The 15,661-nt window shown below is 47.5% G+C and overlaps 2 protein-coding genes across 5 annotated transcripts in view; both read right to left on the bottom strand.

The window, feature by feature from the left end:
* Positions 1–3,133, bottom strand: part of strip2 (striatin interacting protein 2) — an 11,382-nt gene extending 8,249 nt beyond the window's left edge. Inside the window, exons 1-3 of one of the 3 annotated variants that reach the window (XM_019882925.1) lie at positions 2,391–3,133; positions 1,041–1,110; positions 586–660 (exon numbers count right to left, since the gene is read on the bottom strand). In XM_019882925.1, the coding sequence (XP_019738484.1) occupies positions 586–660; positions 1,041–1,110; positions 2,391–2,501 (256 nt within the window). In that variant the 5' untranslated portion in view covers positions 2,502–3,133. Of the gene's footprint in view, positions 1–585; positions 661–1,040; positions 1,111–1,180; positions 1,481–2,390 lie in introns of those variants that run through there. The other 2 variants (XM_019882934.1, XM_019882941.1) reach the window with 2 other exon arrangements.
* Positions 3,134–3,497: 364 nt separating this feature from the next.
* On the bottom strand, positions 3,498–15,248 carry ahcyl2b (adenosylhomocysteinase like 2b). Of its 2 annotated transcripts, XM_019883213.1 has the most exons (17): positions 14,858–15,247; positions 9,168–9,276; positions 8,346–8,489; positions 8,093–8,193; positions 7,854–7,956; positions 7,677–7,771; positions 7,461–7,567; positions 7,116–7,232; positions 6,969–7,032; positions 6,779–6,867; positions 6,625–6,695; positions 6,456–6,550; positions 6,053–6,151; positions 5,872–5,940; positions 5,691–5,769; positions 5,464–5,584; positions 3,498–5,144 (listed from the first exon to the last, which is right to left on the bottom strand). In XM_019883213.1, exons 1-17 carry the CDS (start codon positions 15,182–15,184, stop codon positions 5,138–5,140), a joined length of 1,797 nt encoding a protein of 598 aa, XP_019738772.1. In that variant the 5' UTR covers positions 15,185–15,247; the 3' UTR covers positions 3,498–5,137. The 2 variants fall into 2 exon arrangements, with proteins under 2 accessions (XP_019738772.1, XP_019738773.1); XM_019883214.1 differs by lacking the exon at positions 3,498–5,144 and having other exon boundaries at positions 5,460–5,584; positions 14,858–15,248.
* Positions 15,249–15,661: the final 413 nt, after the last annotated feature.

The following is a 15,661-nucleotide window of genomic DNA, read 5'->3' as shown; positions in this document are numbered from 1 at the left end:
GGTCATTTTCAAGGACACTTTCATTCACATAGCAACATCTGTGAAATATCGCTCCCGAGGACCTTTGAAAGGTACTAAATATAATATTAGAAGACATGTTACATGTGAAGGTACGCTACAAAGCACTTTGAGGGAATTGATGACAGACAGGCTTTTTTTTTTTTAAATTGATTCAGTAATTTTTTTTTTTTTTTGAAGAGGCTACAGATAAAGAGTGCTTTTCTCAGGGAAAAGGGCTGGTGCCTGCTTGCTGTAAATCTGCACTCAGTATGGAACAGAACCCTGCTCTTTACTCGCACCAATTATAAAATGACTTTCCCAAATTTTTTTACTAAACTGAACGAGAACCGGGTGCCAAAGAATTATTTCAGGCTGTAGCTTAGCCTTTGCCTGATTAGGACCCGACATCAGAGAGGAGATTCATTCCGCCACCTCCAACAGCTTAAAAAAAGCAGCAGAGCTTTGATGTGCCGAGTTCCATCATCTTACACCAAATCGGCTTATAGGACAAATGGAAGTATGGCATGCATGTCAGCAAAATTAGATTTTTTTTTTTAACTACACACAAACACACACACACAGTACCATGGCTTCGGAAGTCTTCCTCAAAGTAGTCTCTGTTCAGAGCAAACTCGGGCTCCTCGGTGTAGCTGTAAAGCTCTGGGAAGGAGAACATGTGAGCGTCAACCGCAGGGAACAGGTTGTGCTCGGAAGCAAACGCACGCGGAAGCTTGCTGTCACTCGCGACGCGGACCACTGTTGAACTGGTTTACGACTGTCATAACGCTCGTCGGCAACACAAGGGAGGTGGGATGTAAATCTGTAGAACCTGCTCGGTCATTTGTAGAAAAGGTTTGAATAATAAAAAACAAAGGACACCCTCCCTTTGCATGCCATGGTTGTTTAATTTGTACATTCATTTTTATTGGATGTATTAACATTTTTAATGAAATGGATGAGTCACTGCAAAAGGCTGGATGTGGGCCATATGTGGCGCCCAAGCCCTACTTTTTCAAAAATAGAATTGTCACACTTGGTACCTGAGAGTTCGGCGACGAGCGTGTCCGTGTCGCCGTATTCAAACTCCAGGTTGGGAGATTCCATGGAGCTCTGCCAGGCAAGTCAATAATGGTGAACGCAGAACACAATACAGCAGCCGATCACATTTTGCAACACCTACCACGGTCACACCCCAAAGATGTTTAAGTCGAATAAAGACGACGCTGAAAGTGCTTCTTAGAATGAAGTTGAAAAAAATAGTGAGGCCAATGCAACAGGAAGCAAGCCTCAATCTGCTCCGGGCAATGCAAATGAGTTCCAGTCAAGACAAAAACAGGTTAGCGGCGATCCTAACTACGGGTTGAAGACACGACGGTTTGATTTTGAATCTGAAAATATTTCAGTGTCTTGGCTCATGCAGTCACACCCCCTCCTGTGGACTTATGTCACAAAGACAACCCAGGACAGTGGCAGCAACAGCATAGAGCTTTGGCGCCAAGTGCTTTGGCACTTTCTACTACCGATGAGGAGTTACTGTCAGGTTTTTCTTTTTGTTGCCTTAAGTATCGGTGGCTAGTTTTGGCAGCATCCGCAAGTACTCAATACCTTAAAATAAGGGCCAGCAGTATCGACTTGACATTGATACCTGGTATCAGTACTCACCCAGCCCCACTTTTTAATGAAAATATTCATTACATAGGGACGAGAAACTTTTAACGTAACATATACATTACCGTAAACATCAAATGAGTTTTTAAAAAGATAGAGGCATTTGAAGAAAAGTGTAACCTCATTGACATTGAGTGAAATTTAATGAACCCAATTTATTGAACTAATCAATTCCAAAAATAATTTACATGTAATTAAAAGGTACGCGAAAGCGGACCCAACACTCGAAGCCATTTAAAATGTGACGTCAATGCAGGGTTGGCCATTATTTTTTGATCATGCAATTTAAATCTAAATCAATCATGTGACCTTTGCAACGTTCAGACTAGGTCAAAATGTCACAGACCGGAGGTAGGCCAGCAAGGAGGACACACGTAGCACAACATTGTTATTAATCAGCATATTGCTGCGAAATTATTTTGTCCAATGCACGAATGTAAATATTAGATGGCATCCGTGCAGCAAACAGCAGCCACATTTCGCCACCTGCAGTCTCCACGTCGAGCCACACCGCAGGATTACGAGCAGAGGTTTATTTTTAGGAGCCGCTCGCCAAAATAAGCTCTCAAGTGTGCCTGTCTGCATGCATGCTTTGGAGACAGCCGCGCGAAGAAAGGGACGTGCAGCTGTCCCGAAAAAGCTCCCCAGCAACAACCGCGCCACGGAGAAACCATAAATATTGCCGTTTCCGACGGACATGAACGCCTCTCGCTTGTACCCACCTCGGACTCCTTTTGCTGTTCCTTGAACACATCTTTCCCTTTCGACCTCAGCCTGTCGCCGTTGTCGTTGAGGTTATTGAGCAGAGGGACCTCCATGTCCTCCGCCAGCATGTTGTTGGAGGGTCGACGCGGGCTCACGTGCCGGTCTCGGGGGAGGGGAGGGGGGCGAGAGACGTCGGCACACCGGCGGGAGAACAAGTTGGGAGCTTCTCCTTCCTCGTTTACGCGCCCCACGCCTCTCTGCTTGAAAACGTGTTGGATTTGTCGTCCGCGCACGCCTCGAAAGGGCGGAGCTAGACAATGATCACTTGGGAAAGGAAGGAGCAAGCAGGCCGAGCAAAAACCAATTAGACAAGTTAAAAAAAAACACAGGATATTAAAGTTGGAAAGTGAAAAAGAATGGGAGTAATTCAGGAAAGGAGCACGAGAGGGTCTGAGAGAAAAAACAAAGGACAGAAAAAAGATAAGGGAAAGGAGGAAGGTATGAATGAAGGATGAAAGGAAGGAGACAAGGATGTTTGAAAGGAATATCTAAGAAGGGATGAAGCAGGAGGAAGAATGAAGGCAGGATGGACAGAAGGGAAGGAGACAAAGGACTGCATTAAAGGAACAAATGATGGAATAATGAATGATGCCTTCACAAAGAAAACATGTTTCTGCCATCTTGAATACTGTAAAATACCCGTGTGTGTTGAAGGCAGAGAAAAAACCCAGCACACAGGGCCCACCGATTTAAAATAAAAAAAAAATCATGGGAAAGAAGTCCCCCCAAAAAATAAATCAGCCTACTGACTCCCAATTGTCATATTGAGGGGTAAAAATTATGCTCTTTGATTATTTTTCTTAAATGGCTTGATGTATGGTGAACAAACACCACATATACTGTACTCTGCATTGTTTAAAAAAAAAAAAAAAAAAAAGACAAAAGCCGAGGGAAGAAATCAAGGCCGGCAGTCAGCCGAGCAGGACGCTGATGTCAGAGATCAGCGCCGGCTCGGATGAGGTCAGGGAGGTCTTGACGGACCTCGGCAGCTGCACACAAGCACACATACGCGACGCTCCCATATCAACGCATCACAAAGAAAGAAAAACAGAAAGGCGCCAAGCTTTCAACTGTTTACATCTTTATTGGAGATTATTGCTCGTCATCTACCATCGTCACTTTCTGTCCTCTCTTGATGGACAAAACACGTTTGGGAATTTTCAGCATTTTTTTTTTTTTTTTTTTAAGATTTACAACAATAAATACAGGAGATAATTTTCCTTCCTACGTTTTTTTTAAAGGTTGTCATATCTGTATATAGAATGTGCGTATTCTACATATATATATATATTACATACACGATGCTGGTGTCACCCCTGCCCACCCACCCACGGGTCGATGGTCAGTTTGAGGCTAACAAAAACGGAAATTCTCTCATCCTCAAACGCGCAGGCTTGGATCCTGAGGCAGCTGTTTATGAAGCAAACGTACACAAACGGAGACGGACACTCGCACGTTACCATCAGCACTCTCGAGGCCACACGCGGGCGCGGATCACACGAGAGAGAAAGTTCAGGACAGCACGAAAAGAAACAGAAAAGCGCGAATGTCAGGGGGGAAATTTGAGGATTGAGTGTTCCGTCGAGCTTCTTGTGCTATCTCACAATTTTATTGTATTAGCGCAGCTGCAGCCCACGCACAAATTCAGAATTTGAGAATGATGAATGTGACAATACAGGAAAGAGAAGAATTTCAGTGTGGAAACTAAAATAAAAAAAGGCAAATTAGGATCCTTTTTGTTTCTTTCTGTAGATTTTGGCATCTTTGTTAATATAATCACAGTATTCCTTCTTATAGGTACATTTATTACACGCATAAATAGGATATTTAATTGCTGATCTCAATGACATTTCACGTAAGACAAGGAGAGAACAAAAAAATGTAGAAAATTTCTCGTTTCTATATAAATATGTAAATATACAGTATGTCATGATTTGACAACACTTTGAATACATTATGGTCTTTTTTTTGGTGGAAGAATTTAAAAGAAATCTCCCAAATGCCAAACACTTTTTTTTTGTTTGTTTTTCCCCGCGCTGAAGATGTGTGAGCATCTGGAAGCCGAGAGGCAGTTTGAGTGACGGCTGTAAGAACCAATCACTTTCCAGTCTGGCTTAAAAAAAAAAAAAAAAAGGACCACGAGTAAATGAGGAGAAACAGCGTGTAAAGAAATAAAAATTAAAATAAATCAATATGAACTATTAGATCCCAACCCCTGGAATAACACGCGAGAATAAAACGTATAAAAGAATCATGACAAAAAGAACAGGGGGGGGGGGCGCTAAATTTTGCTATTTTTTTTTTAAATCATGTTTTTTTTCTGATATAGTATATTTATATTTTGCATTGGTTGAAACAGTAAAAAGGCAAGGCAACGGGGGGAGAGGATTGCGACGCACAGGGAAAATCAAAAGTCAAAAGTCCTCCCAGCTTCCCGGGAAGCGAGCTGGTGGCCGATAACAGAAGTAGCCCCCCCCCCACCCCCAACCAAGTTCCCTCAGGGTTTTTATTAATATTGTGGCGTGGGAATAAATTAAACGTCTGCCCCCTCAGGCCCGGCCTGAGCCCTGCCCTCCTCCCCACTTAGATTCTAAAGGATGTGTGTTGACTTTCCTGTCCCGCCATCCTCCACCTCGGCGACCTCCTCATGTCGGTGCGCTTCGGGGAGGACTGCCGTCTCCTCTCGCCCCACCCTGAAACTGTTTTAGTACCTTGAGGGAAAGACAACAAAATGGGATAAGCACACAAAGAAACGTGGGCAGCATGAGCCTCGAGTTTTAGCTTGACTTTTTGTGCTTTATACTGTCTTTGTTAGTTTGTTAGGTGGATAATTTTGGCGCCATGTACAGCACTTTACATACAGCGGTGGTTGTTTTGAAGTGCTCATATACAGCTGAGTTGAGAAAAAAGCAATTTTAGCCAAATCAGAAGCCTGAAGTCGTTTCCTGAAAAGTTGCTTGCAAGTTGTCAACGTGTCGGAAAACACACACATACAGACAGACTGCGCGCCACAATTAAATGTTTTCCTACCTGTAGTAGTTTGGCTTAAAGGGTCCGTTCTTGTTCAAGCCCAAATACTTGGCCTGCTCGTCACTCAGCTCTGTGAGGTGCGCGTCGAACGTAGGCAGATGGAGGCTGGCCACATACTCGTCTACAAGCGGGAGGCGTGACGGGAGGTTGGCATTCAAGAATCAGAGTTGGGAAACCACAAAATTCAAAATACGCTAAGCTGAAAAACAGAACTTCAAACACCTTACCCATCTTCTTGGGCAGGAGGTAAACGTCCTGTTTGTAGCGTCCGTCTGGAGCATTGTAGAGTTCGATCAAAGCCAAGGCCTGGCCACACACACACACACACACACACACACACACACACGCGCACACAGTCAACATTCCTCCTGCTTGGCCGAAAGAAGCTTCACAATAGTGCCGCTGTACCTGGGTGGTGGCCGTGATAGAAAGCACAAATGTGGGCACGGTGGAACAGCTGAGGTTCAGAAGACGACCCTGCGAATCAGATGAAAAAGACAAAAAGGAAAAAAAAGCTCAATGTCTGTTACATTTGACGTGACATCAAAAGCAGCTGAAAAAACAAACTCTCAAATGGATGTTGGAGTACCTCGGCCAACAAGACTATCCTCTTGCCGTCGGGCCAGATGACATGGTCCACCTGCGAGCGCACCCTCTCCCAGGTCAGCTCGGGCGTCCGCAGACTCGCCTGCAGATTCGCAAACAAAAAGCATGCTTCCATTTTTTTTTTTTTTTAAAGGCAGGGATGAGCTTATTCCAATGATGCCTCATGAAATATGGGCAGCAAAAACATCTTTGATCAGCGCTCAGGTTAAAGCCGGCTGTTACTATGACAACCACCGCTTAACTAATCTGTCCTGACCCAATCACGTCTCACTCAGCCAGCCGCATTACGTATAATAAAAACCAACAGGCTCTTAGAATGATTACTGTGATGTCATAGGTAAAGATTCATCCCATATTAATATGAAGAAAGGAAGCTGGGGACTGACAACGTCAATCTCGGTATTGGAGTGGCCCATGTTGCAGACGATGCAGCCATTCTTCATGCGGTCCAGGTTCTCTCGCACCACCACGTTCTTGTTACCTGACGGGGTGAACGCAACAGAAGGGTGAATAAAATCCCCCCGTGTGATGGCACTGTACAAAAAGCGAAGGTACCCGTGCAGGTGATGACAATGTCCACTTGTCTGACGACTTCGTTGAGCTTCACCAGCCTGAAGCCGTCCATGCTGCCGTCGACAAACAAACGCAAGCGTGAGACCCACATGTCAATAGCGGCGCCGAGCGCGTAAACAGACGGGCTGCGGCGTACCAAGCCTGCAAGGCACAGATGGGATCGATCTCCGTGACGTAAACGATGGCGCCCATCGCCTTGAGGGCGGCGCAGCAGCCTTTTCCCACCTGGGGGCGCCAAACATCAAACACTCAGTGGCGCATCATCCATCAAGCGAGCGGGATGCCGAGCCACACGTCAGCAAAACGTCCATAGGGGTGAGTCTTACCTCTCCGTACCCGCACACCACCACTTGTTTGCCTCCAAACATGACATCAGTCGTCCTCTTCAAACTAGAAACAAGCGCCAATGGCATTCGGCTTCATGAAAATGGATTTTAATTGTCCGTGTATCAGGTCCAAATAAGGGTTCATACCCGTCCAGGATGGATTCCCTGCAGCAGTAGAGGTTGTCAAACTTCTGCTTGGTCACAGAGTCATTAACATTCATGGCGGGGACGCATAGCTTGCCGGCCTTGGACAGCTGGTAAAGCCTGGAATGCATCAATTGTATCCAAGCAGTGCAGTGCAACTAATTGCCTTCATCAATCAAATATCAGTCCTTCTAGAACGCCGTGTACTGCAATGGCGTAATTACATAACTGCAAAACAGACGGTGATCTACGTGTTGACCACTAGAGGGCGATGCGGCTCCAGAAACTGAGTGAGACGACCCCCCCCCCACCACCCATCCCTCCTTTTTTTTAATCATTTGTGCCTACCTGTGCACACCGGTGACACTCTCCTCCACAATGCCCTTGATTTTCTTGAACATGTTGGGGTACTTTTTGTAGATCCAGTGGGTCAGGTCACCACCATCGTCCAAGATCTGGAGACAAGGAACGACGGAGGGGCAAAAGAGAAACGCTCAAAACAAGACACAACTTGAGCCGAGCGAGTCCTAAAATTGGCGACTGGTGTCGAGGAAAACGCGCTACCATATTGGGCTGCCAGCCTTCCACATTGACGCAGCGATCGATACACCACCAGAAATCGTCCTCCGACTCGCCCTTCCATGCAAAGACGCTGAAACCTGGATGCAGAGATATAAAGGAAGAGAATAGCAAGTGCAAAGGAGAAAGGAGAAGAAGTCAGGGCAAGACAGTACGACTCACCTCCTTCGGCCAGAGCAGCCGCCACCTCGTTTTGGGTGGAGTAGATGTTACAGGCCGCCCACCTGCACTGAGCACCCAAAGCTGACAGAGTCTCCATCAGCACCTGAGGGGTACGGACAATAAAAAAAAATAATAAAATTTAAAAAATAGGGATTTTTTTTCCCCCGGCTCCAAGGAACCAAATATTTTGCAAGCGAAGGCCGGGTTCATTTTGAGGCGTCTTTCCAAGCTCTACTCACAGCGGTCTGGGCGGTGATGTGAGTGCAGCCCACCACCTTGGCGCCGGCGAGGGGTTTCTCGCCCTGGGCTCGCTTCCTCAGAGCCATGAGGGCCGGCATCTCTGGAGGGACAAAAGCAGACGTCAAAGCCGATCGACTCGTTTGGCTGAAAGAGATAGCGATGCTGGAGACGTGTGTGTGGATATGTGTAAGTGTATGTGTGTGTGTGTGTGTGTTTGGCTGGCATTATTCAACCGAGGCTTTCATGACAAACCTTGCTCGGCTATCTCGATCTCTCGGCGTCCGAAGTCGGCCTGCTTGATATTTTTGATGCAGAAGTCGCCATTGCCCTTCGAGTTCTTCTGCTGTTTGTCCCGAGGAGACGTCTCATCGTCGGAGCTGTCCGTGTACGACGCCGCTGGAAAAATCAACATGGCAGTTTTGTTTCGACTGTACTAAATAGAAAAAAAAATCCCAAGATTTGCAGCGGTATATGATATTGTATAGCAGTGTTGACACACAGTAGCCAAGCGGGATATAAATAAGTCGAGACGGCAACAAATGTGGCAAATGTCTGGCATCGCGTGACGCCTGCGAGTCTGACTCGCAGCACAAGCCGTTTGTGTCAAGGGGGACACGCATCACAACCCCGCAAGCGCTTTCCAACACGCCAGCAAATGGGCGCCAGGTACAAGCGGCCGCTTTTTGAAGCAGCGCTGTTCAAAAACCGTTCGAGGAGGAAAAGAACAGAACACCGCGTTGTGCCAAGACAGAAAAAGCTTGCGGGGATGATTTGAAAATAATGACAACCCTCTGTGGACATCATAAAATTGACAGTATCCGACTCAGACGTGGCCCCAATGAGGGCAAGTGGTGCAGAAAAAAGATTTTTTTTTTCCCTTGATAAATACTGAGAAGGCTATTGGGCTGCTCTTCAAAATACTTGGAAAGATTAGGGTCCTGACTTGAAAATAAGAGTCGTCTTGGACAAAGTATGACCAACGGGAACATCAGAGGAATTCGACTGACTCGTGCGAGGCCGTTCCGAGAGATTAGAATGAATGTGCAAGAGGAGGAAGGGCGTACGTGGGCTCACCTGAGCTGTAGCTGTCTGTGGACGACTGCGAAATGGAGCGCGACAAGGAGCGGCGGCCGATCTTGGAGGGCCGCTTGTTGAACTCCTGCTTCTGGTCTGCAAACTGGATCTGGCGGGCAACATGGGAGGAGAGTTCAGAATCTGCGCTTTTTGCCGACTCCAGTGCACCGAGGTCAGGGAGCTCAGGCTGGACCAGCAAAATGGAACATTTCCAATCACGCCATTAATCTTTCCACAGTTGCTTCTGTACACATCTCGTTATTAATATTAATGGTTGACGTATTCCCACCATAAAGTGAGGGGAAGACGTGCTGATATTGCTGCAACGTGCTTGTCAAGGAGCTTAAAAATCAGCCAAGCTCTTGTCGTCGCAGTTCTTTTGGGGTCAGTGCCCTCCTTGTTGCAATCCGGCCCAAACTGGTCAGACAATGCAAATTAATTGTTTCCCTTCTTCTATCTCTCTTTTCGGGGGCGCGGGGGTGTGACGACTCGGTCACACATTGCTGGGAAGGCAGGGGCTTTGTCGGCCTTGATCGAAAATCTCGTCTTAAGCCGTTTTATGACGTGTTGCGATTAGACTTTTAAGATCAAATTTCATCGGCCGCTCATGATTAACCTGACGGCCAAGTGCGGGGCCGACCATTCCGGCAGCTTAGCGGCTCCGAACTGAGCCGGGGCCAATTAATGAATAATAAATGAGCGGCTCTCACACAAGAGCGCATTGTGCTCGCTTTATGTAAACGCACCTCATCGATTGATTAGCGGCTGGATTGCAGAACGCGGGGCCATAAATTGATGTAAGATTACAAGAGCAGCGGGGGACACGCTACCAAAACGCGTCGTCATAAACGTCGTGGCTTTGCGGTCATTTCGCTATTCGCTGGCGCGCCTTGGCGAAAGAAAGAATCTTGAAGGCCCACCGAGAGAGCAGATGAGGCTTCAAGTTTGACCGCTTCCGGAACGTTTCCGAAAGATCAACTCAAGTGAAATCGGTGAGCGGGCGTTTAAAGATTAACACACACGCACTTGGGCTTCTCCTGATAAACACACATTTTCCCAGCAAAAAAAAAAAAAAAAAAAATCAAAAAAACAGAAGGAGTGCTTGTTTTCTTAGGTGCCTCGCTATAGGAGAGAATTTTGCATCAACAAAGCAACGACGGCTTCACTTGGACCAGCTGCAGGCAGCCGGTCGTTCAATCCGACAGCTGCGTCGTCTGTGGGTGGTTCCGAACGATCGTCCCCATTTCAAAACCTCATTCGGGATCTTCGGCCGGTCCACCGAGGGAACCCTTGATTTTTCTCTTCTCCAAAATGGCCACCCGCACCACACAGGGGTTGGTGAATGCCAAGATACTGTCAATTCAGCATCATCAATCTGCAGCCCGCAGTCACGGTTATGCAACTTGATGGGCCAAAGCTGGGCATTTGCACGACAATATGACCCAAAAAAAAAAAAATAGACAGGGATCCCTCCCGCGTCACAGGAGACTGATCCGCAAGCTTTGCCATCTGTTACTCAACGACATTACATAAAGGGCTGCCGATATATTTTGCATCCGGTGACAGGGAGCAATCGCAAGGTATGAACGGCTTTGGTGGCCACGACTGACGGAGAGCGCCCAAAATTTCAGCAAGAGAAGAGCTCGCGTGGGCCACACGCGGACTTCTCGGGTTCACCATTCCTTTATGACGCTCCTCATCCTACTTCACACGTGCGCCCACCCTCGGGAACAGCCGGAGAAAGGAGGAGGCGGCGGCTAGCGTGAGGTGGCCCGTCCGATCGTCCGCATGTGCGCACGCTGCCCCGGGGGCGGCCGTGATGTAAGAGCGCTTCCTGCTGATTTATGTGCGCCGACAAGCGCTGGCGTCGTCAACAACGGGGCACACACATGCACGCAAAGCACACGGGCGACCAGTGGCCTCGCACGTGCATTGCCAGAGGCTTCATGTCAACTGGGCGTCCGCTCGAGAGTAGCAGCCACGAGGGTGTCAGTTACACCAGTGGTTCCCAAACTGGGGGTGTGGGTACTCCTGGGGGTCCACCAGCAGTAACCTGGAGGTCCAGAAAATAATTCAGTTGTATCATTTAAAATAAAAAATGATATAAATGCTGGTCACACAAAACCAACATCTCCGTTTTCCTGCTACGTCAGTCAGCCTCGGGGCGATCCACAATTTGAACGTCCGGTCAAATGACCTTGACGCAGTCGCCGCTGCGGATAATCTGTGACTCAGTGTTGTGATGTTTGACTAAAGGGCCGCAGTGGAAAAATATTTGATGGTGCGTCACGTCAGCAGCATCGAGGCTTTTTACGCCGTCGCGTTGTTGAGCTGTGACAAATATGAGCAGATGCTTACTGGGGCAAACATCCGTCGTTGCTTGCCGTCCAACCTGTTACCTTTTGCCCAGCCTGCCTTCCAATGCCTCAATAAAGCCTTTCAGTGGACCGAAAGGCTAAATGGGTCGGTCATGCTGGTAATTCCCACAATTAACCCCGCGAACGTTGGGGGGGAGGGATGTTTTTGGTGGGAGTGCTCCATTTCTGCCAATGTTTGTTTTGTATTCATCTTGCTGCAACTCTGCCAAAAAAACAGCTGCCTTTCCCTAAGGGCCGACCGACTATAATTACATCAAACAGAACCGAGGCAGGGGTGGTGCTGCTCTATTTTGGAAAGAAACACAACAGGTCAATGAGTTTCATCGGGGAGTGTGAAAGCAGTCTTTGGGGGTTGGGCTTCATCCTACAGACTCTCTGTAGTCATTGCGTGAGGACTTGAGATGCGCAGAAGAAAATGAAAAAAAAAAGGCAAAAGCCCAATATGACCACGTTTCAAAAACAGCAACTCATTTTTTAAATTGTTCTTGTTGCATTTACCGTCACGCGAGAAATCGAGCCGACGTCCACTCGCGTCCACCTCACTGGTCACAGGGACACACACTCTCGCGACGCGCTCGTTTGCCAGTGATGAAACCGAGAGGGTTTAACATTCCACACGAACGCACCGGTGCAATTGGGTAACATGAGCCGAGCGAAATGACGCACACGGCATCTTTTGCGATTGGAAAATGGCATTCGAGATGTCCGTTTGAATTGGATTCATCGTTCAGCTCTCATTAATTGGGCGTCATTGTACTCGAGCCGAACGGCAGGAAAACCCCCCCTCCGTGCGATGAGAAGGCGGCGTGTCAAAGCGCGACGACGGCTATTCAAAGGGGTGTCAAGGACCAACAGTCCATTTCCTGATTTGGCCTCAAAGGACGGAAAGGAGGTGGCGAGCGGGGCGTGAACGGGCGGCACGCTTTTACCCGACGGCGGCGCTGAGATTTTTGCACTGCGAGAGGGCAGGCGGAGGCCGCGGGGGCGCAGGAGGGCAATGAGGCAGCGGCAATTCTCTTTATGGCCGGAACAAAAGCATCGCCGGTGAGCGCGTCGAGGAGATGAAGCGGGAAAAAAAAAATTTCATAATAATCAGGCGGGCTGACGTGAAAAGCTCGACGCAAGCCTATAATGGAGCCCCGGAATGGCCCGAAGTGACTTTCACTGATATCGCCTTAAATTGGCAACAAATGGCCTGAAAGCACAGCCGACGTTCTGAGCCTTGCCATTTTACAATTATTACCAGGCTGATTAATCTTTAACAGCCCTAAAATACGGAAGGTACATTCGTGCAACCTCTGACAATAATCAACATGATCCACGATAACTCAATAAGCAGCCAAGTCTCGTCGGCATCATTAGTCGAACACAGAGCTATAATTCGCTCGGAAGATTGGCCACAGGTGGATTTCGAGTTGATTTCCACTGGAACACAGGAAGACGAGAGGCCATTCGGGGAAGGGGGGTGGGGGGGGGGGCTCTTGCGTTTTCCTGACGCCGCAGTGCAAAATTCCCTCATGTGTGTTGCACGTCATGAGGATGCTTTGGGGCGGTTCACACTTGCGGTACAAATGTGCTCAGCTGCACACAGCGGATGGCGACCCGACCGAACGGGACACGTGCAGGATACTTGAACCGACTTTCATTGCGCCACGGGACATATTTTACAAGTTGATTGCCATCTTTTCCGGTTGAGAATCACCGGGCGAAATTTCGTGACAGGAAAAAGGTCTCTGCTGATTTATAGCCTTTAATCCACCCGGCGGCATTTTTTTTGTTTTTTTGGAAATACATAACCCGTTCCTCCGTTCACTCCACTTCACATGTAGGGCGGCCACAGGTCACGCTGTAAGCCTGTTAGCAATACCGGGAACACCAGCTTAGCGCATGTGACATTACGTTACATCAAAGCGGGATGAGCTGGAATCATACGTTGAATTCGCTGTGCCTTTTTTTTGGGACACCTGGTGAATGTCAGGGAGGGGAAAAAACGGGACGGTGGAGAATGATTAACTGTAGCTAACAGATGGTTTGTTGCGGGAAACCATCTGGGATGTTTGCCTTGGGGGGGAAAAAAAAGCACGCGTTAAGAAAAAAAACAGACAAGTAGTCAGATGAGCTGACAGTTTTTTTTTTGTTGTTGCTTTTTTTGGCTGTTTTTAGGATTCTGAAAGGATATTTCACACTAGCCTTCATTGTACCACTGCGAGAGACTTGACAGAAGTTGGCCGATGACAATGAAACCAAATCGCTCGCTGAAAACGGCTCACATCTGGGCCGCGCTTACAACACAGAGCTGGCGTTTTAATCCTCTCACGAGGGGACACGATGGAGATTAAAAGCGTTAACCAGTTGTCAACACCGCCTCCCCCCCACCAACTCCCTTCCATTTTTTTTACTGGACTGGATGACTCCAACAGATGTATTCTGTGTTCATATATGTCCAACGCCGTTTGCCATCGGCGCCCCGCGTAGCTGCCGACCTATAAATAAACCACCTTCTGCCCTGCCGGATGCGAAGGGGGAATTAATATTGCTTCAAAACAATCCCCTGTGGAACGCCAGTCATCATCCAAATTGAACTGGTAACAACATGATAGTAAGGCTAGTTTCAAGGTGTAATATCACCATTCACCACTAGATGGTAATGTACCATGACCTTAACAATTGTTTTCAGATTTGGGATGATATTCAGGACAAACATGATACCTCAATATTATCATTTAGAGTGAGTTGATTTTTGTGAATAAAAAATTGAAATATATTGAGAGCATATTATCCACGTGCGCACATATTTTGTCGATATTTAAAGTGTGATTTTTGTCGTTCATCTAATGAGGAAGTGTGCTCTCGGTAGAAAATTGAGGCCATCTCCAGCATTTATGTTATACCAAGAAACTTATAGTGACAAGTAGAACCATTAAATGCACTTCCACTACCACCACACGTGATTGTTTCGACGTAGTCGTGTGTAGATTATACTATTTGGGTTATTTTAGTTTGGTTCTGTTTGTTTTAGTTTAAAGTATGTGGCATGGCTCCATAAAACACTGGGTTAGTAAAGGAATGTCAAGGAAACACGGCAGTACTTGGCGGCAGTTTGACGGTTCATCTCATAATTATTTTAAAGTACAACTAAGCATTTGTTAGATCGTCTTCAGTGTTGTGAAATATTGTAACGTGATGTTCTGAACGTAAGTCACACTGCTGAATCAGCCTGGTTAGCATTGTTAGCTTCGTCACACATTAAACAGCGTGCGCTCGAGACGAGGAAAGAAGGCAAAAGGCAGAAAAAATAAAGGTTCCACTCGCCTTTTTCATTCGCGGCGCCTCAGCCACGGTGCCGTCCCGGTTGACGAACGCCTCGCCGCCGTTCTGCTGCGGGTCCGGCCGCTTCATAGCCGACGCCTGCGGCATCTTGATGACGTTCGGGGCGAGCAAGCCCGGGTTGCCTTCCCCGGCATTGGCGGAGGGCTCCGCGGTCGGGGACGCTGCGGCGGAGGAACCGGACTCGCGCGGGTAGCTTCTGGCCATTATTCCTTCCGACGTCGGTGTAACCGGAGAGTCGGCGGGTAATTCTTTGCCGACGTCTTTGAGTTCGACCTCTGCCATTTTCGCTGCCACAACCTGCACTGACATCGTTACACTTTTCACCAAGTCCCTTTCTATGGAGGCGAGCGGATGTGAGTGGAGGAAGCTTGGATGGCAAATGCCTTCTGGTCTTTGTAGTTCTTCACGTGTATTTGGACTACAGTGGCACCAGCCCACTTGCTAGCAATGCCAATTACGCTACCGAGACCTAAGAATTTTTTAATTGTGTTTTAATTCGTGTTTCAGTTACATTGGATAGCCCTAATAGTCACTGCAACTATATTTTGAAAAACCCCAAACACGAGGTGCGTTGTGGGAAATGTGTTCGCTTTGAAAGGCAGAGCACTTAACTACAAAACAACACAAATTTCGCCACTTATTGGGTCTTTGCGACAACCAAACGATGCGAATTCCCAATCACTTCCACACACCCCCAGTATTTGCATTTTTACTGCTTCTTACCAGGTCGTTTGGGTTTGAGGCAGCGCAACGCATCACATTACAAACCTCACGCTGCGCATCTGC

The sequence above is a fragment of the Hippocampus comes genome, unplaced genomic scaffold (assembly GCF_001891065.2).
Source record: "Hippocampus comes isolate QL1 unplaced genomic scaffold, H_comes_QL1_v1.1 scaffold528, whole genome shotgun sequence".
Classification (NCBI taxonomy): Eukaryota; Metazoa; Chordata; class Actinopteri; order Syngnathiformes; family Syngnathidae; genus Hippocampus; species Hippocampus comes.
Note: the sequence above shows the minus strand (reverse complement) of the source record. Positions and strands in the feature narration are given on the sequence as shown.